The sequence below is a fragment of the Bombyx mandarina genome, chromosome 08 (assembly GCF_030267445.1).
Source record: "Bombyx mandarina strain Sakado chromosome 08, ASM3026744v2".
NCBI lineage: Eukaryota > Metazoa > Arthropoda > Insecta > Lepidoptera > Bombycidae > Bombyx > Bombyx mandarina.
In genome coordinates this window covers 12,428,525-12,441,367 of record NC_143215.1, presented here as the reverse complement: position 1 = coordinate 12,441,367, position 12,843 = coordinate 12,428,525, and the positions used below count along the sequence as shown (strand labels likewise).

At 40.4% G+C, this 12,843-nt stretch overlaps 1 protein-coding gene across 3 annotated transcripts in view; it reads left to right on the top strand.

Annotated features, from left to right (window-relative positions):
• LOC114242938 (putative G protein-coupled receptor Mth-like 3) overlaps positions 1-12,843 on the top strand; it is a 123,479-nt gene that overhangs the window by 19,473 nt on the left and 91,163 nt on the right. For 2 of the 3 annotated variants that reach the window (XM_089729572.1, XM_089729569.1), the window contains exon 1: positions 2,135-2,841. The exons of the other annotated variant lie outside the window; for it this stretch is intronic. In XM_089729572.1, coding sequence (XP_089585698.1) covers positions 2,407-2,841 — 435 coding nt within the window. In that variant the 5' untranslated portion in view covers positions 2,135-2,406. Of the gene's footprint in view, positions 1-2,134; positions 2,842-12,843 lie in introns of those variants that run through there. 3 annotated transcript variants of the gene reach the window in all.

The following is a 12,843-nucleotide window of genomic DNA, read 5'->3' as shown; positions in this document are numbered from 1 at the left end:
ATATGTTAGCGCAAATAAAAGCAACTAATTCAACAAATTTTATGATCACAATTGCCTATTGTCATAATAACAGTTTTTACCTATTAATATGTATATAAAATTTCCAACAAAACATACGTGTTATTACGGCATACAAAATAATAAAGCGGTTACTCCCAGAGGAAGGTTATGACGGGCTTTAGTCATGATACAAATAATTCATTGAAAATTTACGTTTTTCAGGGTTGCGCGGTTTATTGGCAAATGTGTAATAAAAACTTAATTTGATCGGGTTCGTCTTTTCGTAGCCCCAAACCGATTTGAATCGAAGTCTATTAATAATTTAGTTGTTTAAACTTTAAGTAGGAAGCCGGTATACACAGCTGACACGTCAAAAGTTAAATGTGGTACTCCAAATGGTAGTACAGGATGAAAGCGCGAATGTTCCGAAGCGCCAGATATACCTAAGTGTAGAATAATAGGTCTAAGTTTGGTAAAATAGTGGAAGTCCTTAACTAATTTTTGGCTTAAGTAAAGGTTTGCTAGAAAACGTGGTATTGAAGTCACAAAAGTATGTGCCTCTTAAAATTCTCAATAATGGGGAACGTACGATGGTTTTTGTTGAGATAATTTAACAATACCGTGAATGGTTAAACGGAATTTAACGTTTCACGGGATTTAACAATTACTTCAATTTTTTAATAATTTAATTATGTACCACTTTCGTGAACGTAAATTTTAATGTTCACAAAGATTGAGGGAACGGAAATATTAAGCAAGTTTGAGATAAAATTAGGTACATCCATTTGACCTGAATCTCTTATTGTTTACTTTAAATTTACCGATGAACTTTCATCTACCATAAGGAGTTCCGATCCATTAACGGTGCTTTTAGGTACCACAAGCACCGGTCACCGTCCTCGCCAAACCCGTCGCTTGCGACGAAGGGCTCGACGAGCGAATTAACCCACAGACACAGCCCACTGAGTTTCTCACCGGATCTTCTCAGTGGGTCGCGTTTCCGATCCAGTGGTAGATTTTGCGAAGCACAGCTCTAGCTAGGGCCAGTATTAACAACACCCGGTTTGAGCCCCATGAGCTCACCTACACGTTAGGGCGAAGCTGATATAGCCTCTCAAGGCTATCAGCATAGGTAGGAAAAAAAAACCTAAGGAGCCATATACTTCAAGAGACGCGCACCCGTTTTTATTACTACTATACTAATATATTGACTAAGCGCATTTTGAATTACTGGTCGAGAAAAATCCTTACCCTCCTACCTTGATCGATTCTTTTGATTACTTGTTTCCGTCGCAGAAGGAAGATCTTTCACGCAAAAACTTAACGTCTACCTTATTAAACGCGTCAGAGATTCCTACAGCACGTGGCTTAAACATATTTCATCAGTCAAATGAATTTTGTCAAAACTCAGGTGCTGACATTTGAGAGTACCCAGGAAGGAATCCAGAGATACCGAAAATAGAGGAACGTGATCGGCATCCAGATTGTGGTAGGACCTCTTGTGAGTCCGCACGGGTAGGTACCACCGCCCTGCCTATTTCAGCCGTGAAGCAGTAATGCGTTTCGGTTTGAAGGGTGGGGCAGCCGTTGCAACTATACTTGAAACCTTCGAACTTATATCTCAAGGTGGATGGCGCATTTACGTTGTAGATGTCTATGGGCTCCAGTAACCACTTAACACAATGTGGGCTGTGAGCTCGTCCATCCATCTAAGCAATAAAAACAAAACATTTTTCGTGACCACCAAATAGTACAAATACGTCCTGATTAAAAATAATATCAGTACATTGACATCCTGTATCAGATAGGTCTTCAAAAACGACATTAATTAGTCATATATATGAAACTGAGCATGCAAAAATAAAATTATAAAAAAAATACGCAGCTAATTACTAGCTAATATCTTAATTACTCTTTGCTATGTTCAGAAACAACAAAAAAATATATGGTAATATTGGTAAGTCATTACTGTGACACTATAAATATAATTGACCTTCCCGCAAATTGTACGAATAATACCAAATCAAACAAGCTTGCAATTTAATTTGAATAAACCACAAATAAAACTATTTAGTACGACAATGTTTTGGCGAACATGTATATGCATCTAAGCGTTTAGTACAATTCACGCGGTCTCAACAAACGGACATATTAGTTGGTTATTTAAAATAAACAAAAGAAATGTTTCTTTAATCAGAATACAAACGGGATTCAATCTCACTATTATTAATTCGTACGAAATTAAATTGCTTTTTCTTGTTTCCGTTCTAACGCGTCCCTAGTTGAGTACAAACCCTAAAAAAGCCGGGTATAAATTAAAACACGCAAACTTTTAAACCAGTTTGCATCGAGATACGAAGCGTGCTCGTGTCGTGATCCTATTAAATCTCTCTCAATCTAAAAGCAATGTTTCTTTTAATAATTCTTGTAACTATCGCGTCGGTTCGCGCTAACAAAAATCTATGCGATACGAAAGACAGTGTTGATATTACCAACGGTGTGCTACTGTCTAATGGGACTATATTAAGCGACGGAATTCTCTATCCACCGAAACATGTGTATTTTAGTAACGAAACTCTTAGAACTTACGGGTGTGTTTGCAAAGTAAAAAATTGCGTGAGAAAATGTTGTTCTATTGGTTCGGTCATGTACATGAATTCGACCTTCAAGAGCTGTGCTTATTTGCCTGATGAGGGAATCATGATGAATCGAGGCTTCAACTTGCATTACGTAAATCGAGTGAAGAAAAACGTGAAACTGAACAATTCAGATTTCGGTTACGTATACGGGAAACCTTGCGATGACGTTTACCTGGAAGATAAGAGTTGGTTCCTACAGGAGGTGAGTCAATATAACGAATTATCGATTTTCTATAGGTACACTAGCTAACCCGGCAAACATTGTTTTGCCATATATAAGATTTCTAGGGAATTTCTAGTGTAGAAAAAAAAACTAACTTATTGTAAGTGTGTAAGGATGTGGTAAATGAGTGAAAGAGGTATGTAGTGCTGTGAACGATGAGGGAATATATAATAAAAATAACAAAACCTCATTCAACCATATAATACCTCATTATAACAAAAAAAAATGTCAAAATAAAAAAATATGTTAGGGGTGGACAACCCTATTCAATTAGGGGTATGAAAAATAGATAGTAGCCGATTCTCAGGCTTACTGAATATGTATAAAAAAATTCATGAGAATCGGTCAAGCGGTTTCGGAGGAGTATGGGAACGAACATTGTGACACGAGAATTTTATATATTAGATATACATTGCAAAAAATAGATTTCCGTGTCTACTAAACAATCAAACAATACATGACGGCACAATGTTAAAAGAATTCTAATAGCGATCGATCATTTAAACCTTAATTCATTGTTTGAATTATTTTTGTCTTAGATGGGCAAAAATCCTCTCGACCCATTAGTTAATAGACGTTATACCCGTTACAAAGATCAACAACACACCACCAGATCGAACTGTGAACTATTTTAATAGATAGGTCAAAATAAATTTACATAGAGCTCACGTCTTGAAAACTCGAGATAGAAGTCTCACTTGTTTTTGCAATTATATTAACTAAGACATAATGAACGGTGTCTCAGGTACTGATGCCCCAGAAGGTCGCGATGTGATTAAACGCTTATCTGCCTTCGAAGGAAAAAAAGGTCAATTAACTAACTAGTGAGATTGAGTATTTGTTGTGGGTTTACTATTACTGCCGCAAAACAGTCGTGCGTCAGATTTACTAGGATAAATAAGTGATAATACAGTATCAAAATTGTTGGTTCAGATTGCGATCCATGGACTGTTATAACCGCTTAAATTCGGGCGAGTCGTGAGCTTGTCAAGCCATCTATTGTATGGTTTTGCTCATCGAAAATAGCCCGATAAATCATTGGCCGAAATGGTAATTGTGCTAGAAGTTTGAGTTTATTCAAGTCCACTGATGCGTCATCTTATTAAAATTCACACCACTGATAGTTTGTTTGTTTTTTTCAATACGATTTGGAATATAAAATACAATATCAAACATGCTTATAATGTTTGTAATCCATCATTCTTACATTTAGTTTTCAAATATCCAAGGATTTTTTTTATCCTATAATCCAAATCATTAAAATAATCATATAATGAAAAACTAATTATTACTACAATCGGTGTTAACATCAGACGCGCGATCTGTTTGTCTTCCAAAACTTGTATCACCAATAATATTTTAGAAAAATAACATGCGACAGCATTTAAAATACTCGGCAATATATTTTTATTGCTGTTTGCACATCATTTCAAAATAAAAAAGCTTCTCGTGTACTCACTTTAAGCTCGCCACGTACTTTCGATTTCTTGAAGGCACTTACTTATGTGTTTTTTTTTTACAACGGATACGGTTTTTACAACCTTTCAAACCGAAACGCATTACTGCTTCACGGCAGAAATAGGCAGGGCGGTGGTACCTATCCGCGCGGACTCACAAGTGGTCCTACCACCAGTAATTACGCAAATTATAATTACGCGGGTTTGATTTTTATTACACGATGTTGTTCCTTCACCGTGGAAGTGAATCGTGAACATTTGTCGAGAACGTATTTCATTAGAAAAATTGGTACCCGCCTGCGGGATTCGAACACCGTTGCATCGCTTCAACACGAATGCACCGGACGTCTTATCCTTTAGGCCACGACGACTCCATGGCCGGGTTTGGGCCTTGGCTCTTGGTGCCCTGGGGGACCGACTCTTGAGGCTTTACAACTCCTGCCTCGAGTCGGGACGGTTTCCTTCATCGTGGAGGACGGGCAGACTCGTGCTGTTGAGAAAGGAGGGGCGCCCGGCGGATACTGCCGCCGGGTACCGTCCCATCGTGTTGCTGGATGAGGTGGGCAAGCTGCTGGAACGCATTCTGGCGGCCCGCATCATTCAGCATCTGGTCGGGGTGGGACCCGATCTGTCGGCGGAGCAGTATGGCTTTCGAGAGGGCCGCTCAACGGTGGACGCGATCCTTCGCGTACGGGCTCTCTCGGAAGAAGCCGTCTCCAGGGGTGGGGTGGCCTTGGCGGTGTCGCTCGACATCGCCAATGCGTTTAACACCCTGCTCTGGTCCGTGATAGGGGGGGGCACTGGAAAGACACGGAGTGCCTCTCTACCTTCGCCGACTGGTGGGTTCCTACTTGGAGGACAGATCGGTCACGTGTACCGGACACGGTAGGATCGTACACAGGTTCCCGGTCGTGCGCGATGTTCCACAGGGGTCGGTGCTCGGCCCCCTTTTGTGGAACATCGGGTATGACTGGGTACTGAGGGGTGCCCTCCTCCCGGGCCTAAGCGTAATCTGTTACGCAGACGACACGCTGGTCGTGGCCCGGGGGGGGAGTTTTGCTGAGTCTGCTCGTCTTGCCACCGCTGGGGTGGCACATGTCGTCGGCAAAATCAGGAGATTGGGCGTCGACGTGGCGCTCAGTAAATCCGAGGTCATGTGGTTCCACAGGCCCCGGAGAGTGCCACCTGTTGATGCCCATATCATGGTTGGAGGCGTCCGTATCGAGGTCGGGGTGCAGTTGAAGTACCTCGGCCTCATTCTGGACAGTCGTTGGACCTTCCGTGCTCACTTTCAGAACCTGGTCCCTGGTTTGTTGGGGGTGGCCGGCGCGTTAAGCCGGCTTCTGCCCAACGTGGGGGGGCCTGACCAGGTGACGCGCCGTCTCTATACGGGGGTGGTGCGATCAATGGCCCTATACGGGGCGCCCGTGTGGGGCCAGTCCCTGGTCGTGGGGGTAGCGAAGCTGCTGCAACGGCCGCAACGCACCATCGCGGTCAGGGTCATCCGTGGCTATCGCACCATCTCCTTCGAGGCGGCGTGTATACTGGCTGGGACGCCGCCTTGGGTCCTGGAGGCGGAGGCGCTCGCCGCTGACTATCAGTGGCGGGCTGACCTTCGTTCCCGGGGCGTGGCACGTCCCAGCCCCAGTGTGGTCAGAGCGCGGAAGGCCCAATCTTGGCGGTCCGTGCTGGAGTCATGGTCCAGACGGCTGGCCGATCCTTCGGCTGGTCGTAGGACCGTCGAGGCGATTCGCCCGGTTCTTGTGAATTGGGTGAATCGTGACAGAGGACGCCTCACTTTCCGGCTCACGCAGGTGCTCACTGGGCATGGTTGCTTCGGTGAGTTCATGCACCTGATCGGAGCCGAGCCGACGGCAGAGTGCCACCATTGTGGTTGCGACTTGGACACGGTGGAGCACACGCTCGTCGCCTGCCCCGCATGGGAGGGGTGGCGCCGTGTTCTCGTCGCAAAAATAGGAAACGACTTGTCGTTGCCGAGTGTTGTGGCATCAATGCTCGGTGACGACGAGTCGTGGAAGGCGATGCTTGACTTCTGCGAGTGCACCATCTCGCAGAAGGAGGCGGCGGGGCGCGTGAGAGACGCACAGGCCCGCCGCCGTCGAGCGGGGGCCAGGGAGGCGGATCTCGCCCAAGCCCTGGCCCTCTAAGTGTTTCGGGTCCCCCTCATATGTCGGTCTGGGGACCGGCGAGGGGGACCTAAGAAGACGTCGTGCAAGCTGCTCTGCACGCGTTTTACGCATGAGCATCCGGGTGATGGAAGGCCGGCTATCCTCGACTCACGCTGGTTCTGGTCCAGCGGGGTATTCCGTAGGATAGCTCACTCTAACCGGCGCCATCTAGGCGGGCTTCGGATAGCCTTTATGGGTTTTCAATATATAAATTTGACGTCTATTCAAATATTGACTGATTTTATTCTATGTTTTGAACGAGGTTAAATTTTTTTTAAAAAGATGACAGCAAAAAATGCTAAGTATCAATATTTTAAGATATGACTAAACAGTCGTCCAATTTTTTCGTGGTATTGAGGAAAAGACTACATAAGTTTACAAAGTTACGAAATTCCCAGATATAAGGTGATTTTGTAGAGAAAATCATTTCAAAATATAGCAAATTCGATTTAATGGAGCTATTTTCGATGTTCAACGAATGTTTGTCGTAAAAAAAATTAAAATTTTGTTTCATGATACAGTTCCAAGGTTAATATTATTGTTATTAACATGTCAATGCAAGTCACCGATTAAAATGCTTTCAATACGGAACTCGTTTATTAAGTACGGTCAATTGGTTCTAAATTATTTGAGGTTCATCGCCTTAGTTTTTAGCGTACTTCGTGGTTCAAGAAGTTTCAGAACGACTTTCCCGGAAATTATGAGAAAACTATGAAACAGGATTTTCTGAGGCCATTTGAAATAAAATTGAATGAAAAGTTAAGCATTTTTGCTCATTTTATTTAATTACTAGCTTAGCCCGCGACTCCGTCCGCGTGGAATAGGTTCTTTGGCATAACGCAAAATTTTACCCCACCACTTCATTTATGTAGAAAGTGAAAATATTTTTGAATTATAGAATGTTAAGGAGATATTTAAACCCCTTTTTTGAAGTATTATTTAATGGTGCTCCACTTGTATTAGTCTTACCGTGATGTTATATAGCCTATAGCCTTCCTCAATAAATGGGCTATCTAACACTGAAAGATGTTTTCAAACCGACCAGTAGTAGATTAGCGCGTTCAAACAAACAAACTCTTCAGCTTTATAATATTAGTATAAATTTTAAATTTTTATTATTCAATTTCAAAGAAATGTTTAGTTTTATAGTTGTGCTGTCATTCGTAGTTCGTTTTCTGGTATGCTTAAACAGATAATTATTCAACTATACTGTACAATTTCTATCAACAACGAATTGATATAAACAAGAACTTGTATTCTTAGATTGTTTTATTTTTAAAATCGTTACGACTGTGAAATATGCGTATATGCGTAAGAGGAAAATGGAAGAACACGTTTATTGCATACACATAGGTGTTTTGTTTTTTTTATTTATTTCTTACACACAGCCCACCTGTTTTTTACGTGGTTACTGGAGCCCATAGACATCTACAACGTAAATGCGGCACCCACCTTGAGATATGAGTCCTAAGGTCTCAGTATAGTTACAACAGCTGCCCACACCCTTCAAACCGAAACGCATTACAGCTTCACGGCAGAAATAGGCAGGGTGGTGGTACTCACACCGTGCGGACTCACAAGAGGTCCTACCACCAATAATAAAGTTGTGTGTATATGCAGTTCGTAAATTTGAAAATATTGTTTATTTTTGTCAAGAAAATTTCAACGGCTGCCCTTTAAAAACGGAACTCAGCAGAAATAAGCAGGCTTACAACATGCCCCACTGATGATGATACATATTCCGCAAATTATATTTTTTGCGAGTTTGATTTTTGTTGCACGATGCTGACCATTGTGGAAGTCATAAATATGCCCACAAGTGGGATTTGAGTACCGGCACAGTCGCATCGTTCGACACGAGTAGACGGGCGTCTGATCCATTGGGCCACTTTTTTTTCCCCTGCCTATGCTGATAGCCTTGTGAGGCTATTTCAGCTTTACCCTAGCGTGTAGGTGAGCTCTCGGGGCTCAAAACGGAAGTGTTGCTAACACTGGCCCTAACAAGAGCAGTGCTTCGCAGAATCTACCACCGGATCGGAAACGCGACCCACTGAGAAGGTCCAGCGAGAAACTCAGTGGGCTGTTTGTGGGTTCATTTACTCGTCGAGCCTTTCGTCGCAAGCGACGGGTTTGGCGAGGACGTATTTGTACAATAGGCGGTCTTATCGCCAAAAGCGATCTGTTAGAGCCAACCGTTTAATTTACAGAAATTCTGGAAAAGATAAAGACACAGCAGATATGTTCGCGGTGTACTATTAATAATACATTATTAAAGAAGATACATACTTACAATAAATAGAAGCATACCGTAATGCTTATTAATAAATATAGAAAAGTACATTTAAACTGTTTAACTTTGTTTTATCAATAATGTGGTTTTATACAAAACCATACTATAACGTGTTTGTAATCGAAAAGATAATGCAATGTTTTATGTCCAATGTGCAGACTATTTTTGTTGTTGTCGATAGAATGAATGAAGCTGTTGATGTTTTTTTTTAATTGCCCTTGTATGCAGTCTAGCATATGGCCCATCTGATGGTGAGTGGTTACCGTCGCCAATGGACTTCAGCAATGCCGCGGGTAGAGCCAGGCCGCTGTATACCGCTATGAATGATGAATGAATGGATTGAGTGATTGATGCAATCAATAAAATCGAGATATTAATCTGGTGCTTTAGACGCCTCTTAAAGATCCCGTGGATGGTATTCCGCATCAATGCATTCATTCTCAAAGAATTCGGTATCAAAAAACGATTTTCGTCTACTGCACAGTTACGAATTTTAAGGTTCTTTGATCAGATATCCAATGAGAACTGGATGGAGATTCTAGTGGTTCAAAGCCAGGTGGAAGATAAGAGAACACCTGGTCGACCACCAGTCCGGTAGATAGAACCTAATCAAGAAAGCCACTGAGTCCAACATAGTCAAGTGTGCACAAAACGCTTTGAACCATTAGATCTAAAAGAGTATCAGCACGAGGAAAATCCTTGAAAACTTTGGGGACCTAACGAATGCTTCAACCTGGTATATCGCCAGAGCAACCACGACTACTCCAACAAGAGTTCCTGACCAAGAAGAAGCTCAATTTATTGTCTAAGCAGCGGTATTGTTTTTTTGGAGTCTCCGCTAATTTTTTTACTGCTTTTGTCAATTAACGTGTCTGTTTCACGGCAGATTCAATATCAATGTCAATACGCAAGACGATGGCAAGACTTTACTCCGGAGTTTCCGTAATAAACCATACAACCAATATTTATGCAAATCGTAAATGTTTTGATACGTGATAACGCAAATACAGCATTAAAAGATAATTATGAATATCGCGCAGGATATTGCGACACTTTGTAGGCGGAGGAAGGTCAATTTGTAACCGAAATTAAATTAATAATCACATGGAATAAATTTAGCTGAGTTGCATCTCGTGTGCACACACTGACCGTTGCTTATTTTTATAAATTAACTTTAAGCCCATAAATATATTTCAGAGCTCACTAACCACCTCTGTGTGGCCACTCATAAGACGCAGTAACGTCTTGACTCCTGAGTTTAGAGGTAAACTTTTGCCTAACATTTCCCTTGAAGATAGAAATGTCATAGCGCTCGAGAAGAACTGTGGTAATACAGTTGAACTATTCTTTGGTGGTGGTGGTGGTGTGATGGTACAAAAGAGATGACCGGATCATCTCCAAAGATTTCTTAGAATACTATTCCATGGTACATACTGCATAGCATGTAGAGAATATCATAGTTTCACCTTTGTAGGCGTAGGGGGTTTTGTATCTTTCAAAATTTTGCAAAAATAGCAACCTTTTATTGATCATGTGGGAACTCATTTTGATACTTAGTGACACATCACTTTAGTTATATTATCAAGTCCTTGCGATTCCATGAATCGATAGGGCTGTTGTGAACAATGAAACGAATACAAACACAATGAGTTTACTTATAGAGTTTACGGTAGGCAGCGGCTTGGCTCTGCCCCTGGCATTGCTGAAGTCCATGGGCGACGGTAACCACTCACCATCAGGTGGGCCGTATGCTCGTCTGCCTACAAGGGCAATAAAAAAAATAGTTTAAAAAAATAAAAATAAAAAGCTTTTATCTAACTAAAAAATAGAAAATAAATTTTAATAAATTTGAATTAAAAATAGTGTCAGAAAAAATGATTATATTGTAAAAAAAGCGTGAGGTGCTTTTCAGGATATTATGAAAATATTAATAATAATTTAATTTCAATTTTTTTTTTTTTTTTTTAAATATTGAATTGTCATCGGTCCTTAAAAAGTATGCCAAATTTCGAGTTAATCCGACGTTTTTAAGGGAGTTAAAATCATGATCAAAGATTCCGTTACATACATACTAACATATATACGTCCGAAGCTAATAAAAGCGTGTTAAAAAAAGTCACTCGAAGACTCACACATTAACGAAGATTACATTCTCACAAATATTGATTGATCATGCTGTGTTTACTAGAGTAAAGAAAGACTTAAACACAAAAAAAAATAATCTAATATTAAAAAAAAAATAAACTAAATTTCATATTTAAAAAAAAAAAGACATGCCCGCTGAGTTTCTTGCCAATTCTTCTCAGGACGGAGGCTAGTTCTTGTGAATTGGCGGTAGTTCTTTTGACGTTCAACAAGTATATACTTTCATTTATGTTGAATAAAAATTTTTTGATTTGATTTGATTTGACTGGTCGTCACATCAATCGCCGGCTTATCTACTCGATGCTAAAATTAATGATAGAAACAAATTTTACTTGTGTTTCAAATGCACTAAAATCAGAAAAGTAAAATTTCCATTAACTTCAATAAAGGAAGTTTTTTATTCAACTGTGTTTTTTTTATGTGAAAGGATTATAAGGATTCTTTTGTCATTTAAAAAACCGCGGCTTCTCGTGCGGTCGCATTAAAAGGATATTAGTAGTTCTTGATTTATAGTTAATTATGCATATTTAATTGTCCTTGACTCATCATTAATGACAATTTCATTTTATTTTGTTGGAGCTAGTTTGGTTTTTTTGTTAAAATTTTGCGTTGTTTTTTAACTCAATCATGCAAAACATTGTTTTAACGGATGTGGATTATTTTTCGTATAAATATATATTTTAGCTAGTCATCAAAAAAAATAAGAAAACCACTCTTAATCGTGGTAAAAGTCAAGACCCCAGCAATCCAGGCTATAATTACTATAGCAAACATAGCAGGGTTCTTTGATGTGTGATTATATGTACCGGTTCTCCTTTAAAATTAAATCAACTAAGTAGCTTATGTATTTTTCTTTTTTTTTTAATTGCTTATGTGGGTGGACGAGCTCACAGTCCAGTTACTGGAGCCTATAGACATCTACAACGTAAATGCGCCACCCACTTTGAGACATAAGTTCTAAGGTCTCAAGTATAGTTACAGCGGCTGCCCCAAATTTCAAACCGAAACGCATTATTTCTTCACGGCAGAAATAAGCAGGGTAGTGGTACCTACCCGCGCGGACTCTCAAGTGGTCCTACCACCAATAACTTATGTACTAGATAATGACAAAAGCAAGCCTTAGTTGCCCTTGATCCCGGGAAAATGCAACGTGTTCTAAATTACAAGTAAAACTACGGCGCACGTCTAATTTTAATACAGACATAAATATGTCGAACAAATCACTATCCATAAGTCAATCAAACACATTAGTAACAAAAAAAATTTATGAAAATGCAATCAACTATCTCACGGCGAACCTGGTGTTAAGTGGTTACCGGAGCCCATATACATCAACAATGTAATAACCACCCACCTTGAGATACGAGATCTAAGTGTCAGTTTTATAGTACACTCTCTTCCACACTCTTCAAACCGGAACGCATTGCTAGTTTGCGGGGCAATAACAGGCAGAATAGTGGTACCTGCCCGTGCGAATTCCAGAGAAACCTTACCAACAGTAACCAGTATACTGCCCTGATACGGAAGCTTATGAATGACTTAATGACCTTTTTGAAATGTTAGTACTACGTTAGTATGCAAACACAAATACTAGTCTATAGAAAGTCTAAGATCTATCGAACGCCATTTAATATATGATGATTGTAAAAAAAATTAAATAGACTTGGCTAAAACAGTACAATGCAGTTATTTAAGCTTAACAGATTATAGTTCATTCACTTCTGTACTAACGGTCGCGATGAGACCGAAGCAATGAGAACCCACCGCGGCAAATTTAATTGAACTTAAAAGAAAACAAAACACAAAATGTTTTCTTCGGTCGCTCGATGATGCAGTCCAAAAAATAGTTCCATTATTTATAGACTCCTCGATAATTCTTGCACAGTTCAAATTCATAGTT